We start from the raw sequence: 27,630 nt of genomic DNA on the forward strand, positions 1-27,630 counted from the left end.
TCTCAGGGTTCATGCCATGTTTTCAAAATTTTGCGAGATAGGTCTAGGGCCAGATGGTTTCAGACAATCTCTTGTTGTACTCTTTTTTCTTTTTCTAACCCTTAAGAAAGTTATCACACTTTATTATTCAAGCTCACAAACCCTCACAGTTCATATTGGCAGTGGAGCCTTGTTCACTATGTACATTTGGAATATTCTTTAAAGTTGTAATATTTGAATTACTGTCATTTTGAGACACAGATTCATCTCTTGTGAATTGCTTATGTTATGCAAGTCATATAATGTAATAGCATAAAGGTAAATTCTGCAGGCATAACAATAGCATACAAATGATGTAAAAATAGGTTAACCATTTTAAAGTTCACCTTGATTACCAAATATTTAAAAAGACAGATGAATGCAGTCCTAAATCATCCACCGTCTCTAAGGACATAATGATTAAAATAAAGAACAGTGTATTTCTCTACAAAATATGAGCAATCTTATATTTCAAATGTATAATGTATTTGTGTGAATTTTTTTCTAGAATTGCCAAGAGCCTGCTGAGTACTCTATAGTCTTACAAGGATTCTGAGTTGTACATTAGCTACATTTTAAGAAACGCTGCCTTCAAAAATTCAATAAAACTATAGACTCTCTCAAAGAAATTTGCACAAATGTCCCTGAAATCCATTTGCAGACCTCAGGCCAGGAATCACTAGATGTTTACTTTAAGGCACAGATACTCCAATAAATGTGTTATGGCCAAGATAACAGAATCTTTTGCCCTAAAGCCTAGCAATTTCTTAAGAAGCAACTACCTGGGGTAATTTTTTCAAAAGGGGATTGTGACATGGCAAACAATTGCAATTCCATGGGTTGTCCAGTATGAAAACCAAAATGAAAAAAATCTGGTACGGTCATATATCAGGCATTGTGATGGTAAAATACCATTCACAGGCAATTATCATTTATATGTGCTCAGGTTTAGAGAAATAGCTAAAGCTCTTTAAACATTACTAGACTAGAAATTACTAGAAAGACTACATGATAAATCTAGAATACTAGAAATGCCAGAGATACATTTAAATGAAGCCATGATGTTTTGACAAAACAAAAGCACAAAACTCGATATGAATCTTAGTGTTTTGGCTTTGCCATTAGTGTAGACTCTCTTGGAAATGAGTCTTGGTTAGACAAGAATAGAAAGAGCACATTTAGCCAAACTGCATTCACAATTCAGATGTTATAGGTTTTAAGCTCAGTAGTTACTATCCGCATCTATGCTCCTTTTTAAAAGCAAAATGATAATACTCTTTTCAAATGGCACTGCAATCAAATAGCCCTCGGTGAAAGCAAAAAACAACAATACTTCCTTTAAGGTTGAAATTAATTTGAGTCTAAAAATAACAAATAAAGATGATTCAAGATTTGGATAGGATAGAAATGATTCAAGATTTATCTACTAAATATGGGAGAATTTGGTTTAAGGCGGTTGATTAAACCCCTCAGCCCTACATTCTCCACTACCCTGAGCTACAGTCTGAGACCTGCCCCATGTACTGAACTCAGATCAGCTGACGCTTGTGAAATATTATGATCCCTTATTAATATCTCCAAATGCAGGTGGACATCTTTCAAAGACACCGTTGAGAGATCGCAAGGAAATAATTTCCCTACCTACCAGACAAAACACAGTATTTTTGATAATTCATGGAAATTTTACCATCTCAGTAGTACCCAGTCTTCCTCAATGTAGGGTGAAAATTGAAACAAGATCAGAAAATTAAAGTCAGCACTGCAATCTTTACAACACAAGACTATTAACTTGTAGACCGTCTAACTCAGTATCTCACAGCTGGATAATTAACGTATCCTGGTTGCAGTGGGAACTTTCCAAATCTCTATTCCTTGATGACTTTTTAGAGCAGTATCAATAAAGCATTTATAAATAAGCACAGATTTTCCCCATTGGCTTCATTCAAAGTCTGAAACTGCCTTAGTATGAGCAAAAAGGACTGAAAAGTTTTAAATATTCACCAGCAGCAGGCACAATGTTCCAGAGCCTGGGGACATGATAGAAAAAAAACAAAAAACAAAAAATACTTAACTACTCCCATCTCGACTAATTCATGAAATTATCAGAGGAATGCATATAGCATATACAAGACTTAAATACATAGTGAAATAGCCAGGGAACTGCGATTGGAGCTACTGTATTGAGAGAGGAAGAAAACACTGATTAATCAGCATAATCAGACTGCAGCCTTTTGCAGTGGAAAGTGTCCTGGATTTAGGTAGAAGATCTGAGCCCCAGCTGGGTTCTAGCATTATCACCTATATGGCCCGAGGCAAGTGACTTATATTCTCTGATTCAGTTCCTGCAGAAATAATAAAATCCTCCTAGGACAGTTACTAATGATGATGATTTTTAAAACAAAATAAAAGCACCTGGGGTCTAAAAAGATGGATTTTAATCTTAGCTCTGAAATGTCTGATTAATGTCTTTGAATGTGTCATTTCACCTCTCAACTTCAGTTTCCTCATACGCTATCTGAAAAAACGCTGGTGTTCAGGTAGACTGCTGGAAAGGAAACGAGCACCAGCTCCATACCAAAGGGACTGAGACTTGAAGAATGAGAGCCCAAAATGACCTACACTAAATGGACAATAGACACTAGTGTATTATACTTGCAAAAAGGACAGTTCCTGGAAACTGGTGAGTCACCTGTAACTTTGTGAGTTTATCTTTCATGGGAATTGGTAGTCCTTTTTATTTTGGATGGCTTAGAGACAAGCCGTCTGATGAGACACAGTGTTTGGTAGTCTTTGCAGGGCACAATTGGGATCCATGTAGGGAGAGTCCCTACCAGGTAGTCTGGGGCCCGCTCCGTAGAACAGAGATTCTTGCTAAGCTCTTCACAGCAAAGCTTTCCCCATCTCTTTGCTCTCCTATTTCTCCTTAAACATACACTGACACAGGAAGAGAGGAAGATGATTTCAACATCTTAAAGTTAACTAAGATGGAACAATAAAGGTTTTATTTGGTGGTCTTTGTCGTTTTACAATGTCCTTTATAAAACCAAAACTAGTAGAAGAAAAACAAAGAGAGAGAGAAGCAAAAAAATACCCCAAAAAACAAACAAACAAAAAAGCCTACTCCATCTCTGATAAAGCTAGGAAAGGCTACCTCCAGGTCACAATCTCTGGAGAACAGTGTCCAAATACAGTATGATTTCAACCAAATCCATGAAAGATGCTCAGAACAAAAAGGTCTCTGTATGCCTCTGGTAATGCCCCAAATCCACCCAAAGTGGGGGGCAAAAATGATGTAACAAACCAATGATCCACTGCTTGAAGTAGCAAGATCTAGGAGCCTGAGCACGTGGAAGGTCCCCGAGCCACGCAGGAGAAGAAACGAGCACGAGAGGACTCACTCAGACTCGGCGGCTGTCAGAGCAGTGCGCTATTGGTGAGGCAGAGGCCAAGAGGAGCGAGGCGCAACCAGTCCCGCAGTGTATAGAGAAGCCAACGCCAGCTTGTCTAACACATTACGGGCTGATGAGCTGCACAGTTTCACCATTAGCCAGGTCATTATCCGCAGTCAGAGCAGCTGTGTAACTGAGAGAGCCCATCACCAATACAATTAATTATTAGCCTTGCTTTCTGCTCCAGTTTGTTCCCTTAGCCTCTCCCGTACATCGTTTGTCTTTAAATATCAGGCATAGAAAAAATGGCCCCTGTTTAAAGATCAGTGATGTCTGAAACAAAGAAAAAGAAACAGTGCATATATCATATAAGATAATAAGAGCAAATAGATTTAAAAAAAAACAAAAGTATTAAAAAGATGGAAAAACTTTGAATAACCATCTCCCCATGAATTAAACAAAATATCATCTCTCTGGGAAAAAAAAGATCTCAAAGCAGAGATAATAAGATAAAATAATCTATCCAAGTAGATTCAAAGTGAGATGTTATGAAATCAAATAAAAAACAGAAGAGAAAAATAAAGAATTACCAAGATAAAATTAAATTGAAAGCCACAAAAAGGAGCATAGATATAGTTAGGTCCAGCACATGGTGAACAACACTGTAAAAAAGAAGAAAATGAAATTTATAAGACCAGAGTTGGGCGATGGGCATTAAAAGGGGCACGTGATGTGATGAGCACTGCGTTATATGCAACTGAAGAATTATTGAACTCTACATCTGAAACCAATGATGTTCTATATGTTGGCTAATTGAATTTAAATTTTTAAAAAGTGAAAATAAGGGGCACCTGGCTGGCTCAGTCAGTTGAGTGTCTGCCTTTGGCTCAGGTCATGATTCTGAAGTCATGGGATCGAGCCTCACATCCGGCTCCCTGCTCAGTGGGGAATCTGCTTCTCCCTCTGCCCTTCACCCTGCTCATGCTCTCTCTCTCTCTCACGCTCTCTCTCTCTCTCAAATAAGTAAATAAAATCTTTAAAAAATGAAAATAAAAGACCAGAGTTAAATAGAATCAAATATAACAAATATAAAACACATATATAAGCCAGCAAAAGTCTAATGGGTGTTCCTGAAGACAAGAATAAAACAAATAAACAGAAAATAAAATATTCAAGGATACAATAGCAGGAAACTTTTTGGAAAAAATGAAAACCTGAATCTGCTAATTGAAAGGACATACCATGTCTAATGTAGGGGGGGGGCGTTTTACAGAGAAAAGTATATAACAAGATATTTCTGGGTCAAGAAAATTACTGGAATTCAACATTAAAATATAATATTTAGACTATTCAGAAGGAAAAAAAAAAAACAACCCTAATTGGCATGAGATTTCTTAGCAACATACAAGCAAGAAGACTGTGAAAGAATATCTTTAGAAGAAAATCTTCTGTTAAAACAAGCCAAACTTTTCCTTTTTTAAATATAAAGGCAATAGTATTCCAGGACTTGGGAAATGTTGTGATGAGGTATTCTTTAAGAAATTACTCAATTATGAAATCCAGCCATCCAAAAGATGGATGGAGAAAAAAATGTAAAAGGATCGGTGGGGACATCTACTTCTGCCCAACCTAGAATAAGACTTTTCTCTCTTTTCAGGGAAAAAAAGCAAAGGACAAAATATATGAAACAACAGTTTTCATGTCAGTGGACATTAAGTAATGAAGGACTGTAATCCTTAGAAAAAAAGAAACAAAGAAATAAAACCTACAATTGTCCCAGCTTAATGCCTAGAAGGTCCAGTCACTGTGCAGGGCCAGGGAACAGAGATGGAACCAGAAGATGCCCTATGTTGAGGAGATGGGACTGACAGTACAGGAGATTAAAACAACTGGCATAAACAGGACAAAGAATGAAAAAAGAGGGGCGCCTGGGTGGCACAGCGGTTAAGCGACTGCCTTCGGCTCAGGGCGTGATCCCGGCGTTATGGGATCGAGCCCCGCATCAGGCTCCTCCGCTATGAGCCTGCTTCTTCCTCTCCCACTCCCCCTGCTTGTGTTCCCTCTCTCGCTGGCTGTCTCTTATCTCCGTCAAATAAATAAATAAAATCTTTAAAAAAAAAAAAAAGAATGAAAAAAGAAATTGTTGGAGACAGAGAAAGAACCCCAGAGAACTGCGCTAGGTCCCTCTCTAACATTCAGCAGGATGCTGATAGAGCATTCATGTAAGGAAACTACCTGAAGCCCAGAAAAAATATCTAAACATTATTAGAGAACAGTGCCTGCTGCCCACATGGGGCCAGGAATAGTGCCATTTCCCATAGCAAGATTGGAAAAAACTCATAATTCATGAGGTATTATAAGGTAGAGTCCTCAGGAAGGTCGTGCCTTAAAAGTAGGGAATAATCAGTCCTAGCTTGACTACTGTTCCAGACCTACCAAACACATCATTCAAAAAGACACAGAAGAATCCAATTATTTCCAAGTTAACTGCATCATAAGATAAAGACTGAGAATATTTATAAGATAAAAAATATCTATCAACCAACAAAATAAAATTCAGGACATTTGGCCTCTAATTGAATATTACCAGGCATGCAAAAAAGCAGGAAAGTATGATCCATAATGAGAAAAATGAATCAAAACTCACTAGGCACTGTCACAGATGTTAGAATTAGCAGACAAGGACATTAAACCATTATTATAACTCTATCCGATATGTTTAAATAATTAAGGAGAGACATGAAAGATATTTAAATATATATGAATACACATATAAATATATAATTTTTATATATTTATATATATTATATTATGTATAGTATACATATTACATATAAATAAATGTACATATATAAAATATATAATTACATTATGTGTGTGTGTGTGTATTATCCTTGCTTCCACCACAAAAGAGTAGAAAAAGAAGAGTGAATTACATCCAAAGTAAGGAGAAGAAAATAATACAGGTAATGGTGGAAATGAATGAAATATAAAGTAGAAAAACTATGTAAGAGAGGCGCCTGGGTGGCCCAGTTGGATAAGTATCTGACTCTAGATTTCAGCTCAGATTAGAATCTCAGGGTCATGAGATCAAGTTCAGGACAGAGTCTGCTTGAGATTCTTTCTCTCCCCCTTTCTCTGCCCTTTCCCCTGCTCACTCTCTAAATAAATAAATAAAATCTTAAAAAAAAACTATATAAGAAATCACCAAAACCATAGTTGGTCCTTTGAGAAGATCAATAAAATTAATAAACTTCTGGCCATACTGATCAGGAAAAAAAGAGAAAAGACAAACTACCAATATCAAGAATGAGAAAGGTGACATCACTATAGACTCAACAGAAATTAAAAGGATAAGGGAATGCCATGACTAAGCATTTAAAAACTTAGATGAAATGGGCAAATTCTTTGAAAGACAAAGCTCACTTAAGGAGGAATAGACAACATCAATAGCCTATATCTCGTAAAGAAATTACATTCGTAGTTAAAAGCCTTCCCACAAAGAAAACTCCAGGTCCAAATGATTTCACTGGTAACTATACCAAACACTTAAAGAATATCAATTTTTCACAAACTCCTCCAGAAAGTTGAAAGAAAGGGGAAACTTCTCATTCATTCTTTGAGTTCAATGTATACCTGTTATCAAAACCAAACTCATTACGAAAAACAAAGAAAAAACTCTAGACCAATAAGCTTATGAATTTAACTGCAATTTTTTTAATTTAGCAAGTCTAATCCTACAACATATAAAAATAATGTAGGGTTGGCTTCAACACCAGAAAATCAACCAAAGTAATATAAAACTGTAAAACGTAAAACCAATGTAAAAACTTCATTATCATCTCAACAGATGGAGAAAAAAGGCATTTGAGAACATCCTATATCCATGCCTCATAGAATCTCTTAGCAAACTAGGAACATAAAGGAACTTCATGTACCTGATGAAGGTCATATATAAACAACAGGCTATACCATACTCAATGATGAAAGATTAAATGCTTTCCCCTTGAGATCACAAAGAGGATAAGAATGGCTACCCTCACCATTCTTATGAAACATTGTACTGGAGTTTCTGGTTGTGCAATCAAGCAATAAAAGGAAATAAAAGGCATCCAGATTAGAAAGGAGCAAACTATTTATTTGCAGATGACATGTTAAGTTTATGTAGAAAATTCAATGGAATCTAAAAAAAAAAAAAGGGTATAGAATTAATAAGTGGAATTCAGTAAGGTTTCAGGATAGAAGACAAATATATGAAATCTAATGTATTTCCATATACTAGCAATAAATAATCAGAAATTGAAATTAAATAAATAAGCCCACTTAAAAAAGCATCCAAAACACAAATACTTACGAACAAATCTTCCAAAAGATATGCAAGACTTGTACACTGAAAACTTGTACATAAATGAATCTCAAATAACTATGTGCTGAATAACAGGAAATAGACATGAGTATCTACTGAATTGTTTAATTTATTTAAAATTCTAGAAAATGCAAAGTAATTTATAGTGCCAGGAAGCAGATGGGTAGTTGACTGCAGATGCTGGGAGGTGGGGGTGGGGGCACAAAAAGGAAGAATTTACAAGAAGACATGAGGAAATTTTAGGGGCAATGGATATATTCATTAACTTCATTGTGGCTATGGTTTCAGTTCTATCTCATATGTCAAAATTTTTCAAATTGTACACTTTAAATAGATGCAGGTTATTAGAATAACATGTCTTCATAAATCAGAAAGGAAGTGGTTCTGGGTATATGGCATTCAAGGTTTGTGAAACACATTTTAGATAATTTTATAAATTTAGCTAGTATATAATATTTTGATAATTCATTATTATGCGTATAGTTGATCATTTCAAATGCGAGAGAATTCATTGCAAATTTTCTTTCTTTTCCTCTCTCCTCTTTTTACCTTGGATTAAGCCCTGTTTGACATGCCTATAAAAATTCAGAGTAACTTCTGGTGATAGAGATAAGTTTTATAATTAGTGATCTCTCCTGCAGCTGTTTATGACAAGCTGAATTAAATAGAAGCATTTCTGACAATTTCTAAGTCTAAAGCTGACACAAAGTCTTATTTTTCCAAAATATGACAGTCGAAGATCACATATATAATAAAAATGAGAAAAACTGAACTGTTAAAAGAAAAACATGCTCAAGACTGGGTCCAAAAGAGATCCAATATTTTCTGTCCATAAGAAATATGTTTGCAGCAGAGTCATTTAAAAAGATTATAAGTTCAAAAAAAAGAGGTAAAATCATTATAGAAAAATACACATACAAAAACACTTGCATACAAGGAAACTGGATTAGTTAGATATAAATATCAGATAGGGTTAAAAATGAGTAAAAAAGGGCAACTGGTAAAATTAAGCATAAATTTTTATATGTTACAGCAAATAGCATAGTATCATCATTTAAAATGCCAACCAAAATAATAGAAAGTAGAATAATATTAATATAATTTTCATTTACCTCTCTCAGCTCATAAAAAATTAAGTACATAATACAAATAAGTAACAATACAGAGAAGACTTTCTCAAAGCGTGGTCCAAGGATCACTAGCAGTGAACTCTGCTAGGAGTCTTACAAAATAGTATATTCCAAGACCCTACTCCAGCATACAGCCTTAGACTAATACATTTATGTATAAATATACACTAAATAGAATGTATAATTTATAATCAAATACCATAGAATACTTACAAAACTGAACCAGAAAGTGCCACAAAATCAAAAGAAGTCAAAATAATGAAGAACACACTTTTTTCAAGAGTTTAAAAAATAGAAAAGCTAGAAATTAATGTTTTTTAAAAAGAAGGAAATTACATCTTGACCAGCTGAAAATTTAAAACTCTCTCAAAAATGTGAGCCAAAGAGAAAATTTCAAATCAAATTTCAGAAAGTTTGGAAATTAAATTGATAGCAATGGACACATCAGAAACATGGAATATAATTTAAAAGGTTCTGAGAGATACTCATAGCCCAAAGTGCTTATTACTAAGCAAGATAGAATAATGGTAAGTAAATATGTAGTTCCTCTCAAAACTTAGGAGTGTAACAAAAAAAAAAAAATTAAGCCGACAAAAAGAAAAGAAATTAGCACAGATAAAAGATTAATGCATTGAAAATGAATCCTATTATATAGAACATATAATAAACAGTGGCACTGTTTCTTAAAAATAGTAAAATAAGTACTGAAGATATTAGTGAATAAAAATGAAAATAAATAACCAAGAACAAAAGACTATATATTATATGATTCCATTTACAAGAAATTTTTAAAAAATGCAAAACTATAGAAACAGCATATCAATCATCCCCTGGAGCTGGAGATAGGCCCAGAGACTGCAGACAGGCATGAGGAAACGTTTTGGGTCATGATTGTGCAAAGTATAAATCTATCAAAAATCATCAAGCCGTATATGTACAATGAATAAATTTTATGTATAATGTTATAGTTGTACTTGAATAAAACTGCTAAAAAATATGTTGATAAAAGATCCCACTTACTGTAGCAATAGAAAAATGGAATACCTAAAAATGTGAAGGTAGTATTTTTTGAGGGATATTAGCTAAGATCTGAAGGATAAAGAGATAGGACTTGTTCTTGGATAAAGGAAAGGATGTAAAATATGCCTAAATTTATCTATGGACTTAATGCAATCTCAACAAAAAAATAAAATCGTAATTAGCCAATATTTTAATAAATTCCAGATGGATAAAAGGAGATTATTTCGTGTGATTTGAAATAGAGAGGGTAGCTTTAACAGAGAGCACACAGAACCTAAAATCATAAAGGGGGAAATGGGTCAAATAGACCACATAAAAATTAAAAATGTGTCAATGGTGAAAAAAAGAAATATATATTAACATACTATAAAAATTATGCAACACATTAAACAAAGGTTTGATTTTCTTACTGCAGAAATAACTTTCAAGTTCCACATTGAATGTGTTACCAAACCCTGTCGGCTCTAATTCTGACGTGTAGTTAGCATCTGAGCATTTCTCATCACCTGCGTGATGCTACCCGGGTTCTGTCACCATCGTATCTTACCTGCATGATTTCAACAGCCCCCCAGCTGGTGTCTCTCTCTCTCTCTCTCTACCCTTGCTTCCTTTCAAACTATTCTCAAACAGCAGCTGATGTGATCCAGTTAAAGCTCTGTCAACCCCCGCTTCTGCTCACAAGTCTCCAAAGGTGTCCCACTCAAATGCTTTTCCTATCTTTTTTCAAAATAAAAAGATGTTCTGAGTCCCTACACAATATGGCTTCCGGATCTCCTACGTCCCTTACTCACTGTACCGCAGCTACACTGTCTAATTGTGGTCTTGAGCTTGACCGGCATATGTCACTTCTGCACTTGCCATCTCTACCTGGTGTTCTGTCCCTCTAAATACCTTAAGGATTTTGCTCTCACCTTCTCTAGGCCTGCGTTCCAAATACTTTCTCAGTGGGACCTTCCCTGACTATTCTTACTCAAAATCACAAATCGTACCCTACTCCCACCACCTCCTTTCTTCCCTCCTTTTTCTTCACGTGGCACATTATGTATTTTATTTACATAACTGTTTCTCACTACTAGAATGTAAGCTTTGTGAGGACAAAATTTTTGTTCTATTTTGTTCTCTGCTATATTTTTAGCACTTCAAAAAGTGCCTAGAATATAACACTCTCTCAAAAACTTTTGCTGAATAAATGTGAAAAAATGCCATCAGCCCCACATAGGAAAGTAAGTCAGAATACACGGATGTGAAGATGTCCAACCTCATCCGTAACTGAAGAAGTACAAACCAAAATAACTGAAATGATTTTTAGTCACTTATCAATTGTAAAGATCATTCTGTATAGATTAAGGTATGGCAAATTGAACATTTTCATACATCATTAGAGGAATGTAATTGTTGCAACCTCTTTGAAGAAAATTTGGTAGTATCTTTCACAATCTCCAATGCACATATCCCTTAAGAACTGTCCCTAATACCAGGTTTGTACATTTGTGCCGAGATAAATGTACGAAGATGTTAATTGCAAAAGACTACATATTTATCAGCAGATATATAATTGTAGGTAAATAATCATGGAGTGCAATCATATAATGTGCATGTATTCATGCAGCAGATGTTTACTGAGTGCCTTTTACGTGCCAGGTACTGTTCTAGATGGTAGTAATATGAGAAAGGTACTGGTAAAAGAACAGATGAATGGATCAATAGAACAGAATAGAGCCCAGACGTAGACCCACATAACCACAGTCAACCAATCTTCGACTAAGGATCAAAGGCAATACAACGGAGCAAAGATCACCTTTTCAACCAACAGGGCTAGAGCAACTGGCCCTCTGCATGCAAACATCCTTACCTCCTTCACAAAAAGTAACTCAAAATGGATCACAGACCTAAATGTCAAATGCCTAACCTTCTGGCTAGAAAGGTCAACATGCAAGTTTAACATTACAATCAAATTACACCCAATGAAAATGAGGTTATTTTCTAAAAGTAAATTAGGACGCGCTTAGGTAAGGGAAATGGATATTAGTCAACCAAAGAAGAAAAATGACTAATTGGATCCGAAGAGAGCGTAATAATAAAATTTCTGTTCATATGTACCATTGTGTCTTTTCACTGACTGCTCCATTGCTGAATCAAAATGGGGACATGAAAGCTTATTTAACACTCATTTAACAGATTTAGGACATTCTGAGTTTTTCTAGTAATGCATCTACTGTCTAACAGCTAGAGGTAATTAATGATGTTGACATTTACACCCCTCATTTGCGTCACCAATTCCTACATCATACTAATTGGCATTCAGAGCCACAGGAAGCATGTTTGTGAACTGAACACTGACACGATCGTGTTGTTGCAGGGTTTTTTTTAACTCAAAGACCTATTGTTCTGTTGACATATTAGTATCATTTTTCTAATTGCATTTGCTTAGAGCAATTACTCTGAAATCATGAGAACTTTGAATAGGTAAATGTTATGTCTACTTTTACAGGTAGAAGTTATCGATGTGAGTTTACTCTCTAGGGTACTTTTCTTTTTTTTTTTTTTTTAAAGATTTTATTTATTTGACAGAGACAGCCAGCGAGAGAGGGAACACAAGCAGGGGGAGTGGGAGAGGAAGAAGCAGGCTCCTAGCAGAGGAGCCTGATGTGGGGCTCGATCCCAGAATGCTGGGATCACGCCCTGAGCCGAAGGCAGACGCTTAACGACTGTGCCACCCAGGCGCCCCTCTAGGGTACTTTTCAATATAACAAGCATAACCACACAGACATTGGGGTTTAGTAGCGAAAAACTATTACCAGTACTCCTGAACTTAAGAGAAAAAAGTTACCTTGCTGAAAGGTGCATAGCTGGGAACACTGGGCTCTTGAGCCCCAAACTGCCAGACTGTGCCCCTTTACTCTGCATAATTGAAATAAATTGGTTTTTGTACTGTTTGACGTGTTGAGCTTACTGGACAGTATTTGAGTTTATGAAAAGAGAGGGGAAAGAGGTTGGAGGAGAGAGGAGAGAAGAGAAAGTAAAAAGGAGAAAAAATGAATAAATATCGGGAACATGATCACATGATGATGTGAAGCACCATTAAGGAGAAAAGGGGTGTCACCCTCCAAAGGGGTCCCTAAAATAAGTACAGCCTCTCCTGTCCTTTCTCATTTATTCATAGTCCACCCCCAACATCTCCTCCCCCCACACTGAAAGAACATGTGGAAGGAATGGTGAGCCCTGGACATAGCAGGGTCCACCAGGAAGCACAGGGCAACGTGATTCACACAAAGACAGCAGTTTGTTTTACAGCTCAGATGCCAAATCGTCCTTAACAGCCACTGGATGAATCATTGGGTATCTTTCACCTTTCCCTGGATGCAAAATTAATTTTTCTCAATCCTTAATCATCCTTCCTGGCAATACTCCGAAGGAGAGCCATCCCCAGCAGGGCTCGGTCTAATTAACTACCTTGGGCTTTACATACTTAGGCATTCAAATTACTCCTTTGGTAACAGATAATTTGCTTGCCAACATTTAATTCTTCACATCCAAAGTTAAAACTGATCTGGACCATTAATTCATAATACTTTGATACCAAGGAGACCATAATTCTATTCAAAAAAATTTTTTAAATATATCTCTTTTCATAAAATGTTAGGTACTCTTTTTCCTCTTCTTTTATTTTCCCCCAACCCTCATTTACAAAAAAAAAAAAAAGAAAGAAAGAAAAATTCAGATAAAAAATATTTGCCTCATATTTTATTTTAAGAAGAAAACACCTTCAATTATTCCATCCTAATGCTGAGCAAAATAGATGGACACCCAGACAGACTTTGTGGAATAACTGCTCATTTAAAATGGAACCCACAGAAGCATGCGACCATCGTTACACGCAGCAATGGTCACCTGAAATCCAGGTCTTTCCTTGGATTGCCAATTCTGTGCTATCATGCACACACACCCAATTAATTCCCAAATCCTGTTAATTTTATCTCCTAAATACTTCTCCAAACTACTAACCACATTTGCCTTCATTAAAGATTTTATTTTCCATCCCTCCCTGAGCGGTAACAACCACTTCCTTACTGGCCCTCTTATCCACTCTCCCTCCACTCAATACCATGGCAACCAAATGACCTTTATCAAGCTCAAATATAATTGTGGAGCTTCCTTGCTTAAAACTCTTAATGTTCCCCACTGCCTATAAGGTAAGTCCAAACTCTCAAATAAAGCACACGTGGTCCTCCGAGACCTGCTCATGCCCAGCTCGGCATCCTCACGTCCTTCCCAAAGCCTGCATCGTGCCACATCCTAATTCCCTGAACACATAATGTACATTCACACCTCATGCCTCTGTTCATGTTGGCTTTTTGTCTGGAACGTCTTCTCCCCTTTCCTCTATCTTACCAACCTCCTTCCATTCTTTATGACCCAGTTCAGGCCTCACATCATCCCCAAACCCTACCCTCCCTCCAGCATCTGACCCCGAGCAACACTCCCTAACACTTCTGCAACCCGCGTGCATTCCTCTGCCCTTGCATTTCAGACCGTAATAATCTTGATTCATCTAGAAAAGTCTATTTCCTCTGCTTAAGGGCAGAGATTATGACTTTGTCATCTGCCCACGACCCAAAAGGGCCTGTGTAAGTTTTGTTGAATACATGTAGGAACAGTTGTTGCACAGCATCTTTCCTACAAGCTCTGAGGATCTCTGCAGCGGCTGCCCTAGCGTGACACCCCTGGCCATTGAGTGGTTCATATTTAAAATGAAAAGTAAATAAAATAGAACAGACGTGATCCCACAACTGAGACTTTCCCCCTGAACATAATGCTTGAGTTAAAATAGAGTGATTTATATTGAGTGTGATCTCTGCTTCTAGTAAGGGAGACAAGAACAGAATCACCATGAAATCCTGTACACTCAGGGCAGGGAAGTCGCTTTGTCCAAATTCCAGCCACCAGACAAAGAAGGGAGCCATCTTAACCTGCCCCAGCAGGCCTGTCCACCCTTGTCACCTTGTCACAGAGACAGATGGAGGTAGAGCTCAGCCCCGCTTCCATGGGAGAGCACGTAGATGCGAAAGCCAGGAGGCTCACTTTAGGAGCAAGAGCAGCAGAAGCCCTGGTCCCTACCCCCAACTTGACAGATGAATTATTCTTGACATCGACTCCCTAAGAGCACCTACTTTACCTGTCTGTTCATTCAGGTAGTGCCTAGCTCTAGCTTTGTGGATGCAGTGACACAATCGGGACTTGAGTAAAGGGGAGAAGAGGGAAAGCACAGAAAGGCTTTAGGAAGTGCAAATGAGGTGAGTCATTTAGGGTGAAAAAGTTGAAAGAAAGGATTATTCCTCGTATGAGTTTGCGGCCAATACAACATAGAGGAGGAAGACGGACTTTGGGCTAAAGAGAGGGGGCGTCCTCCTGGCCAGAGAGACTGAACCCAACTTCAGGACCTCTCTCTTCCTCTAGCGTGGCCTGATCTCTGGGTTTTGCAGCCCCGTGGCTTCCCTATGGTAGGTGTGATGGTTCTAACTCCAAGGGAGCAGGGAAGGCAATGCAGACAGGTTTGAGGGCTTTTTAAACACGCTTATTAGTGATTACATAAGTACATATTTATGGTAGAAAAATGTTCACTACAAATAAGTAAGTGGAAAAATTTAAAATATTCTGTAATCACACAGCTCGGCAATTAATACATACGGAAGATAAAAGTAAAATTACAGTACTTAGGAAATTTGCTTTTCAAAGTTAACTGTAGCTTCCGAAGGTGTTTCCAGTGCTGTTCAGTGTTCTATTATAATGTTATCTTTAGTGGCTGAATAATAAATATTTCATTGTACAGATGGACCATGATTTCATTAACCAATTACATACTGATGGGCATTTAGATTACTTCCGGTTTTTCCTATTATTAGCACTTCTGTGATGAGCATTTTTATCGATAAAACTTCGGCAAGCTATAACTATTGCCTCAGGAGGAGCTAATACACATAGAAGTATTAGGTCAAAAGATAGGAAAATGCCGACACTCTTTATATGTGAAGCCAAATTACCCAAATTAGAAAGGTGGTGCCAATTTATACCCCCACCGGCAGGACATAAAAGTGCCTATTTCCCAATTCCCTGTAGAAAGTTTTGGAAAGCAGAGTAACTGAAAATATTCTACAAAGCCCCTGATTAGAAACCAGTCTATTGATCAAAGACAGGTTATTCATCCACTTGGATCTGATTCCACTATTACATAGAGCGACTTTCCTGATTACATAGAGCTTTTCCTAAGCAGTATAGACAGAACCAATAGGTTTAATTAGTCTAATAATGCTCTACTACATTTGGCCAAAATAGTCACACTGCCCAATATAGAAACAGCCTTAAAAATTATTTTCAAAGTATTTTGTGCTCGAAATTTCCATTCTGAAATCTACCCTTCCATAGTTTCTGATGCTCATTTAGCCTCCCCCGACATAGAGTGCACCAATGGACCAACCCATGCTCAAGGTCAGAGCCTTTAGTTACAGAAAAGATCTTTATCACATTGAACCCAAAATTTCTCTATAAATTCCACATATTAGTCATTATTATTAGCTATGGAAGAGTCCATTTTCTCTTCAAATGTTCTCCAGGCAAACAGCTCTAATACTGCCCACGTTTTCTTATATGACATTATTTCCAAGATTCTGTTTTGGCCATCTGCAATGCCGGCAGTTATTTTCCTTCCCTTCCCTCCATCCTGGTGGCTCCTACACCAAGGGGACTTCATTCTAAGTTCTGCACATGAGTCACCGGCCATGATCCTTCACCTACCCTATGACCTCTTCAGAATTAACGATTCCCCTTTCTGCATTCCCCTAGCATTTTAGACAGATCTTTAATACCAGCCTTCATTACTTCATGTTTTAATTATTTGTTTGCACGACTGTCTTCATGCCTCATCTAGGACCTCTTTGAGGATAAAAACCACATCCAACGCACCTAAACCAGTACGTGTTTGACATGGTAGTTACTAAAGAATGCCTACCTACATTAAATAAAATAGTCGAAGTTCACAAACTGGCAGGATAACTGAGACAGGAATATAAATAACTATAGTAGAAGACGGAAGATACAGAAGGCAGCGAATATCAGAGAATGGTTAGAAGTAGGTTCTGCGGAAAAGCAAAGATAAGGCAGAAAGGCAAATGGCCTCAAAAACCAGGCTGAGGTCATTGGCTTCTCACCATAGACCAAAGTGGACACATTTTGAACAGAGGATGCAGGAGAGCTCAGAGGGAGAAGCAAAGAAATAGTCCACAAACAAGCTAATACGAAGTCTAAATCAAGATCAATAAGAATAAGACGAAAAGGACAGGTGAGGGGGAAGCACGAAGAGAGAAGAAGCCTTACATTTGGTCATGAATGAAGTGACAAGAAAACTAATGATGGGGGGAAGAAAGGAAGGAGAGAAATTCCTCCAAGATGTCCAGCCTGGGTAATTAGGATACTATTGGTACCCAAAATTTGCAAGTGACGAGAAAATGACACTTACAGATATGGATTTTTGGGCTCCTACTTGGAGTGAACTTTTTTATTTGGAGACCTATAGCGTTGGTTATGTTACTTTCAGCACATCCCAACTGCCACCCCTCTCTTTTGTCTCAGACTCAGGGAATTTCACTCATTTACATTTCATATCTGGTCCCCGCAGGCATTTAAGTTTGTGATTTCTAGTAACAATAATGGAAATTTTAAAAAGTCAAGAGTAGAAGAAATGAGTTCAGGACAAATTTGGGTATCTCAGTGGATTCCAAAAATTTTTTCAACATTGTCACCCTTGAGAAAATGAAATCTTGCTTGGAAGTCCCACATATGAAACAGAAGAACAAAGGTGCTCCAGGTAGTTGAATTGGAGAACTGGGGCCCTCATTCTCACAACCACTAGCCCCACCTCCAGTTAGCACCTAAGGCATTTCCACAAACCTGAGGGATCTGGAAACCACAATTCAAAAACCTGTGATGGAAGTGTTGATCACTATATCGTACATTTGAAACAAATATAACACTGGCTGTTCAATACACTGGAATTAAAATTTTAGAAAATTAAGATAATTTTTTAAAACCTTATAAATGATAAATTGAGACTTAGATATGTTGCTTTTGAGGTCTCAAAAGATCCACAGGTGAAAACAACAAGAAAATAAACAGAATAGGAGATTGGGAGAGAGTAAGATCTGGATAAAGATTTGGAAGCCATTGGTGAGAAGGTGATATTTGAAGTCATGGTAATGGACCAGGTGAGTGAGGGAACAGGAGTGGGCAGGAAGATGAAAGATTACAGATAAGAATAGGACTTTGGGGAATGCCTACATTTTTAAGGTGGGCAAAGAAGGAAACATTGGCCTAGCAGACGGATGAATAATCTGCCAAGTAGCAGGAGAATCCAAGTAGTATAAAATGTTAGGAGTCAAGCAAGTCATTGCAGGAAGAGAAGGATGACTCAGAGTGTCACATACACCAGGGAGGAAGATGGGATTGAGGGAAGGGAATTTGCTGGAGCATCATGAGACAACTAAGAACATGGCCTCCCAAGGAGCAACTTCAGAATCACGGTGAAGACAAGAGACAGAGTGCAAATGGGACAACGAGTGAACAGGCAGAATGTCTACTCTCTTGAAAAGCTTGGAGGTCAAAGAAAAGGTGTTATGACACAAAGTCCTCCAGCCAGAAACATGGAAAGGCTGCTAAGAAATGTTGTATTATGTGAAAGTTAAAAACATTTCTATGGCAAAATAGCTCAACCCAGCAGAAAAGTAAAAACATACCCCAGCTGTCTATGTGTGATCCCCACATTATAGGGATAGTTAGGACTGGAGTACGAGTGAGCCCCCTACGAGCCTTGAGAGTCTGTGGTTGTGTATCAGGTAAGACCATAAAGCAGTTTCAACCTCTGTCCAATAGAGATTACACATCAATAAGAACAATGAGCTTGTTTTGTTTATGGGGAGACAGAGGAAAAGGAAGGAAGCCAAGGTGTGAAAGGGAGTGAACCTTCTACAGGCTCAGAGACATTCTCCCAGCACGGGCTAATACCTGCTAGGGTAATTTAGCTCTGCTCCAAGTTGTGAAGTCATGGTCCTGGTTTCAATCCCGATGGAACAATACCCATTTCTTTATTTGAGCTGTGAATACATCATATCCAGGGCCAGTGATCTTACAAATGTTCATTGCCAAACATAAATAAAATCAGGAGCGAGAGAGAATGCGTCTGAACAAATTAGCCTACCATGGGAAATAATTCAAAATGATGGCGCAGTGATAGTAGGTCGGAAGAGGCAGCTTCCATTGTGAAATTTCTTATTGAAGCCAAGCCCAAAGCGAGAGAAGTTGGAATATACCATGTGATTTCAGAATCTTGGAACTGCAATCATAGAGAATATAATGCCAACAATTTGATGATGAGAATGACAACAATTATCATATATGGATCCCCTACTATGTTTCAGTCCCTCGATATACCTTGTCTCATTTAATCCATACAGAAATCACGTAAAGTAGGCATTTCAAAACAGAGATTCACAGAGGTTCAATAACTGCCCAAGGTCATTTGGTTGATAAGGGGCAGAGCAGGATTGCAACTCCAATCTCTCTTATTTTTATGTCAGTGGTTCCCCACTGGTCTACACTGCCTGACAGTAGTGTTAGATAGAACCCTCCACTCCCCATGTGCAGGTTGACTGAGGTAGCCCTGTGTCATTCTTTGAAGGTCAGCCTTCCACCAACAGACCCAAGTAGTATTTGCCAGTTTTCTGTCCCTACAGGACTAGCTGCATCACCGGACCAGACCACACTTTATGTGTCCCAGAAAGGCAGAGTTATGTCATTTAAGTAAAGATACAAAACAATTTCATTGTTGGAGCACACCAGACAAGAAAGGAAATGCGGTTGGTAATCCCTGACACCCTGGGAAGTTCGAGACCAGCAGAGTGAGTTTACCCAAATGGTGACGCTTGGAAGCCAAGACTATTCTTGTAAAAATTACATGTGTATGGAGATTTTCCTTTTTAAAAAAAAAATTGTATTTGTTTGAGAGAGACAGCACAAGTAGGCAGAGCAGCCGGCAGAGGGAGAGGGAGACGCAGACTCCCCACTGAGCAGGGAGCCTGACTCAGGGCTCAATCCCAGGACCCTGAGATATTGGGAGAGAGGGAAGGGAAGGGTTCCACTCCACCTTGTACTAGCAAGTGTCAGGACATGCTGAGGAGACCTTCGTTCATGACAGTATGTGGCAGAGATGATTAATATGGACAGCATGGGTAGGTGAATAAGATTTCACTCTTGCTGCCAAGGTTTACTAATTAGTTTCTCCCATGCTGGGCTGGTACAAATCCCAAGGTTTTATCATTTCAATTTGAAAATCTGCACAAACCACACCAAAGTTCACTGCCCAGATATATTTGGCTCCTCTTACCAAATGCGCCCCACACAACACAATAGGTACTTAAGGGAAAAGAAAAACACCACATCCTTCTCATTCCTCAGGGAGATTCAGGACATCAAAGATTACCTGATTCTCTCCTCTGTGCTTTAAAAGGAAAGATCATGCGGCCGCCGGGATGGCTGAGTCAGTTAAGCGTCCCACTGGTGATTTCAGCTCAGGTCACGATCTCAGGGTCATGAGATCAAGCCCCACGTCATGCTCCATGTTCAGCGGGGATTCTGCTTAAGATTCTTTCCCTCTGCCCCTTCCCCCCCACCCCCCCACTGCCTCTCTCTCAAATAAATAAATAAATCTTTTGAAAGAAAAGATCATGGCTTTCTTGTCCTCATTATGTTGCAAAGTTGAGAGCATCCTGGTCAGGGTGGGTGCTGTGAGGTGTAAACTGGTCTTTACTGAGGTCAGGAATGGACACAGTTCTCTGAGTCATAGAGAAACTGCTAGGCTCCCTTGGTATCTGGCCAGGTGGGGGCACTGGGGGGAAATGGAGCAGGTGAGAAATGAACTGGGCCAGTGGTATTGTAATAGCTGTACCACATTTCCTCATCGGTAAATAAAGGATACCTTCCAGCACCAACGTTTCCCAAGTCAGTAAACAGCCCACAGACAGATCATGCCCTCTACACCATCACCTCTTCAGAATAACCAGAAACTTTTACTACTTAACTAGAGCAAGATGCGTCTGTACTAAACCACTTTCTTAGTGCTGCAGTACACAAGATAAATTTCATGTCAAAAATAAATAAATATCCATAGATCCATACTGATATAAATAAATGATTGAATAAATAAATGGGCAGAAGACACAAATCCCCTGTGTAGAAAAATTTCGAATTATTTATGTAGATATTCCAACTTCAAATAAACGGAGCTTAACTCCTCACCCCTTAAACATGGGCTGTGCAGTGAGTTTCTTCCAAAGAATAGAATAAGGAAGGGGGGGGGAAAGAATTACTTTACAGTGGAGAAACCTGCCATAAACCACCTCAGTCAGATGGTAAAAGTCAACTTCCACGGCAATGATTTATATTGATAGGATCTATCCCTGTCTGATGTGTCGACCCCTGATAGGATAGGATGAAGGTGGCACTTTCCTTTGGGGGACCTTCCTTCCAAAAACTCATAACAGACTAGTCTGAGAAAAACATCAGACAAATCCCAATAGCAGGACATCCTACGACATACCTGACCAGCACTCCTCAAAACCGTCGAGGTCATCCAAAGCAAGGAAAGTCTAGGAACCCGTCACAGCCGAGAGGAAGCTACAGAGTCATGGCAAACGAAGGCGATGTGGTATCTTGGATGGGATCCTGAAACAGAAGAGAGGACATTAGGTAAAAACTAAGGAAACCTGAATAAAATATAGACGTTAGTTCTTGCTAATGCATCAATATTTGCTCATCTGGCAAATGTGCCAGAATCATGTAAAATGTTAATAATGGGGAAACCGGGGTGACATGTATATGGGAACTCTTTCTACCATCTTCATAATTTTCCTGTATATCTAAAACTGTCATAAAAAGTAAAGGTTATTTTTTAAAGGAATAAATAAATAAATAAATAAAAATAGAATCATCTTCTTTTTTAAGGCAGACAGTTGGAATGAAAAATGAGAATTGGGTGTGTGCCCTGTTGCTGGTTCGGCACCAAGCAGGCGGCCACACCTTCCCGAGCCCTCGTTTCCACGTCTGTAAAAGACAAGCGTTGTGTAATAGTTACGATGCCCAGCCTCTGGGGTCAGACAGTCCTGAGTTTGCATTCCTGCTCTGCGTCTTACAAGCTCTATGACCTTGAGCCTTGGTTCCATCATCTGAGGACAATCACATCGACCCCGTGGAGTCAATGTGAGGATTTAATGAGATAGTGTGCTTGGAAGCATTTAGCGACGTGGAAGTATAAAAGCGCGAGACATGAGTCATTGTTCTCTGCAAGAACAAAGCCCTGTGATCACTTGCATGAGTGGACAATGTGTGTCAGACGCTGTGAGCAGTGACTTGTTCTCAACATCAAGCACCAGGAAACGCAGAGACTGTAGTGCTAACCCCGCGCTTTTATAGACAGAGCTTGGGAGAGTGGGACTCTCTTCTGTCTCCATTACGCACCAGTCCTGATAGTCTCCCCTCCTTAGAAAGACTGACAGCTAAGGAAATGATGCTGGGCTGCTTGTCTGGACCTTCAGGTGAAGAGGAACAGGCCGGCAACACTGTCTTGGACGATTTATAAAGAAATCAGCCGACCGTTTTATTTATTTCAACTGCTTAATGGAGCACTTTTTTTTTTTTTTTTTTTTTTTAGTCAGGGGATGTTAAAATCTTCATTTATTTCCGAAGAATGAATGGAGAATGAAATTTTTTTCCAGAGCAGGTAGAAGTTGGAGTCTTGGCAGTCAGTTTCTTCATTCAGCTGCAGAACTCAAGTCAAAGAATGTACTCCAAGCAAGCCTCGGTTTCTCACCCTCGTTCCCCGCAGCCAAACTTCCAGGAGCCCAAAGGCAGCGCTACCTTGATTTCCCCCTGCCAAAGACGCAAAATTCAGGCCTGTGCTCACGCTGAATCCTTTGAGGGTTACATAATCCTTCATAAAATTCATCCTCGTCCTTGTCAGCATTTGAATACACAACCTTTGGTGACCTTTGTCTATGATCATATCGGGGTCGTGGAAAGACCTCAGCAATGATGACCTCTCCAACACTGAACGGCCAGAGTTAAAGAATGGCTTTGGGGTAAGAGAAACTGGGATTAAAATCCTGGTTCTGCCACCTGTTGGCTCGGTAAACCTTCAGGAAGCTTGTTTACCTTCTCTGAGCCTTACTTCCCGTGACAAGACTCAACATTGGATGGTGAATGCAAAACGCTTAGCGGAACACTTGGTACATGCTCGACATTCCATAAACAATATGTTTGTCATAGTATGGGTTTCAAATGAAACAGAGATGGTTCCAGAAGTCTTTGGGAATTTGCCTAACATGGGAGGGAAAACAAGGTACAGAAAGGGAGCCTAATAATTTGAAATTCGTTGGTTGAGAAAAAAATTAACTCTTAATGAGAGTGTGAATCACTCCAGTTGGTGGAGTGGGCTTGTTCCCAGTTTAGTCGCCATGGTTTTGATTTACAAAATGAGAAGTGAACTGCTTCTGAGAACTAAGAGAGCAACACAAGGGCAGTCTGATCAATCCCTACCACCTTCCACCACCCCTCCCATGACCCACACGGCCAGCTAGCATCCTTCCATCTTCCCTGGAGCCTCTTGGATAGCTCTGTGCCTCTAGAAACAGGATCTAGTCATATATATTGTCATAATGGAGGCCCATAGGCCCAAAGAGGATCCCATCTGTTCCTGTCACAGGTGACACCCTCCCAGCCAGACTCTTCAGAGCAAAGCCAGTTCTGTGTACTCTTTCAACCCCTTCTGGCTAGTTCAAGACCTCCATGAAGGCTGAAGAATTCCGGATTGATTGATAACAATTTCGATCCCCTTAGGCTTACTTGTTCCTTTTTTAAAAATTTCAATCTGCTTACCAGCTGCTTCTGTTCATAAATGCCAGTAGAACAGTAGCACCATATGTCTTCTGGTTATCTGGGTGTCTAATGAAAGATGTATTTAAAGGATTCATCAAATCCTAATAGAAAGGCTAGAATGAGAATCGGCCTATACTGAAATTGAGATTCTGGCTTCCCGGCCAGAGCTGTGTGGTCACAGGTCCTCCCAGCCTGTTCTCCCTCCCTCTTCAATTCGTTGCAGGTGCCTGCCATGGAAATTTGCATGGAAATACATATTTAGTAGATATGTATTAAATCTAAGGGAACCATGAGTATAAGGGAAGAGCTGTCTTGAGTTACCATATTAATATAAGTGGAGACGTTTAAGAGAAATTTTAAGTTAGAATTCCCCTGTTAAGTTCTGGAAATGTATTTGCTTATGATGAGTGACATATGCTTATATATTTATGATTTTTTTGATGCATGGACTTGAATGCCTTGCTCCCAATTTATAAATTAGAGATAACTTTTTATTTACCACTGCCTATGGGTGACCATAAACCCCACTTCTCCTACCAAAAGACTCCAATTGGCTATTTACAGATAAAGAAACTAACTTTCTGAATTTAAAATCAATAGTTAATAACCTTAAGGGGCTTACTGAAGAAAAAATGCTTGACAGTCTCTCAGAACTTCATTCCTTGTCTTTGGCGACTCTTCTAGAATTGCAGTTAATTGGTCTCTTTCCTGGTGATTTCCCCACGCACCATACAGCCTTAAGGGAAGAGACCGAATCTCTGCACATATCCCCAGCACAGAGCACGGCGTGTGGTGCCTGCGGCTGGAAACACGGAAAAGGGGAAAACCTGACACAGGACCAATGTTAACGGGTTTTGCAATACTCAAGGCAAGTGATAAAGGACTGTCCTACCGAGAGCAGCGGCTGCTACAAGAATGACAAAACAGGGAGCCTGGTCAATTATCCACCTCTGCATGAATGTCATATCCTGTCTTTCCTTGCCTGAAATCTCCACTACGTGTCACTTTTCAGGCCGGGCAGCAAACCTATAAAGAGTATCTTTGCAAGCTCACCGTTTAAACATGGTATCTGGGGATATCTGAATTTTAGCATCTTAGCATTCTACATTTTGCTCAGAACCAGCCACAGGACCCTCTCTGCATGCAGGCAACACTGAGCAATCCAAGTCCTAAGTAAATCCCTGTCCTTCCACGTCACCTCAATGCACGAGAAGGATGAGGCCAAGCCCACTTCCACCAGGTCCCAGTAACACAGACAATCTCACCTCTTCTCTTTCCAATTCCCACTGCCTGTCAGCCTGCCAGCCTCACTGTGGTGTTTTATAAATTCAGCTCTCACCACAGACACGCCGATTGGGGAAAGGGAGCTCACGCAGCAGAGCTCTGGCCTGAGTTAAATGCCTCTCCAGTGCTTCCGAAAGTGTGACATCTCATCTGATGTGTGTTAACTCCAGCTACACACAGTCCCCTGGCATGAGGAGCATGGCCCTGCTTCTCAGCCAACCTATTACTTCTGAAATCCTGACAGGCAAGCTTCCTCGTCTGACTTGTCCCAGCTCCAGCAGGGAAATACACTGTGTAATGCAATCATGAAAATGCTATCGATGGAAATTCATGTGCTCCCTATAGCAGCTGTGTTTTCTCATAGCCATAGCAGGGGTCATAGGTTGGTTGCTTTGATTGCTTTTATTTTTCAATAACTTGTAGGCAAGTATGCAAAATATTTGAAATGGCGTGCGCGATCCAGTTAAGCAATATCTAGCCCAGAGGCCCAGGCAATTGAGGGTTAGCCAGAAAGGATTTCAGGGGGCCTAGCTGAAAATTCCTCTTACTTGCAAGATGGCAATGAGGAGGAAACCAAGAGTGACAGTCACATTTGTTGACTCAGCTGTCCTGAATTAAAGATGATATTTATTAAGGATTTCAATACCCCACACTCAGGATGTTGTGAAAAATTTCAAGAATGGTTTTCCTGAAACCAAAATTCTTAAGGGAAATTTCAATTCTATGCATCACATCACAGCTGAGAAGTCGTCTTTTTTTTTTTTTTTAACTTTCAGCTTCTATTTTTGTAATAGGCTCTTAGAAGCAGGAAAATACCATTTATTTCCTTTCCAGTTTTAGCCTGTTCCATTTAGCAGGCCATGAATTCTCCCTCCCCCCCCCCCCCACCAGGAAGATGATCCTTGTGGAGTCAAGGCGATGAGGCGCTGTTTACGTCCAGTGTCCCAGGCTGAAGGACAGTCCAGGACGGGGGGCCACCGTCGGAAAGCGGGGCAGTTTTCGTGGTTACTTAATTCCTGAAGGGGGGAGAGGGTGCTTGGAAAAGTAGCGGTTTCTCTCTGACAGAAGAGATTTTAGATATTCAGAAAGAGCTTTATCTACGGAGACAACAAAGAAGCGACCCCACGTCTAACACCCGGGGACGAGAGAGTTCTGCTCTTCACAATCAGAGGCAGGATGAACAGTAGCTGAGGAATAAAGGGGACCTCATCTGCACGACTTCAGCTGGCAGGGAAGCAGAGCCCGACGGTAATTAGATGCGGGTTAGCCTGAGGTAAGAAACCTACTTACGCAGAGGAGCCTCCTCCTCTTCCTCCTCTCCCCCTTCCTTTTCCCCACCCCCCAAATGTCTTCTATTTTCCAGTCTCTTCCCCCGGGCCCCTCACCCTCCACAATTTAAGCTAATTGGAAGACCACACAGAAAGCAAAGAATGAGCTCTCTGCTAAGACATTTTAAAAAACCCTAAAATGGAGTAACACTAAATTTGTAGCTTTCGAAGGGTCCTAGGGCAGGGGCAAGGGTAAATTCATGAAATGGGTAACTGTGAGCTTCAGAAAATCCCCCTCCCACCTTTTCCTGGTTGTTCTCTCCCTCCCCTAGCCAACCTACACGTGGGGCTCCACCAGTGAAGAAGGCCACATGGGGGTGGGGCTGCACAGATCAGCCTCCCTGAAGTAGATTCTTTCCCCAACAACTACATCCGGGTTGTCCTTCTGGAAGCTTCTTCCCTGTATCCCAAGCTCCCCTAACCCACGTGCACCCTCCACCGCCCACTTCATTACCAGGCACAACCCGGAACTCCAGGGCTACCAGTGCAGTCCAAGGCTTGCTCTCCTTTCCTGGCGGCTTCTCTCCTGTGAGAGAATAACCCTTTCATTGAGGCTTCAGTATGGGACTCTCAATCCCATGAAGAAAAACCCTATTGATTGGGTCACTAAACACCACAGTCTCACCTGGGGACTACTCTAGGAGCTCACCTTCAGCAGTTAATTTTTCTGGAAGCCTAAGCTACTTAAGGCTGACTCTACAGAAAATCTGCAGCAAGAGGGTCTAGGGTGGGCTTTGACCCTCATGTTCTAGGGAGTAAACATTAAATCCCATACAACAGAAGCTTGCCAGCAAACCTGCACACACACCGCCCACACCATACCTCCACAAGACAGGCCTGTGTCCTCAGAATCAGTTTGCCGCAGACACACACTGAAGTAAGAGTATCTCCATACACTGCACCCAGGCCTTGGCTCTGGCTTTCCATCGTTACATGGGCAATGGCAGTCTCCTGCTTTGTTTGACCTCACTTCCAGGTCATGCCCCCGGGCTTCTCTACATAAGGACACAGGTCCCCTTAATCACATCCATTATTTGAAAACTGCCCTTAAAAATGAGATCTTGCCTTTTCTGCCTCTATCAGATTGGAGAGAATTGAAGGTTTGATAACACACAGAA

General features: G+C 39.8%; 1 protein-coding gene across 2 annotated transcripts in view; it reads right to left on the reverse strand.

Moving 5' to 3' along the window:
- The window catches only part of GUCY1A2 (guanylate cyclase 1 soluble subunit alpha 2), a 425,356-nt gene that overhangs the window by 377,671 nt on the left and 20,055 nt on the right, over window positions 1–27,630 (reverse strand). Inside the window, exon 5 of one of the 2 annotated variants that reach the window (XM_044386700.3) lies at window positions 21,568–21,692. In XM_044386700.3, coding sequence (XP_044242635.1) covers window positions 21,568–21,600 — 33 coding nt within the window. In that variant the 5' untranslated portion in view covers window positions 21,601–21,692. Of the gene's footprint in view, window positions 1–21,567; window positions 21,693–27,630 lie in introns of those variants that run through there. The other variant, XM_057316734.1, reaches the window with a different exon arrangement.

Source organism: Ursus arctos, unplaced genomic scaffold, assembly GCF_023065955.2.
Source record: "Ursus arctos isolate Adak ecotype North America unplaced genomic scaffold, UrsArc2.0 scaffold_22, whole genome shotgun sequence".
In the NCBI taxonomy this organism is placed as follows: Eukaryota; Metazoa; Chordata; class Mammalia; order Carnivora; family Ursidae; genus Ursus; species Ursus arctos.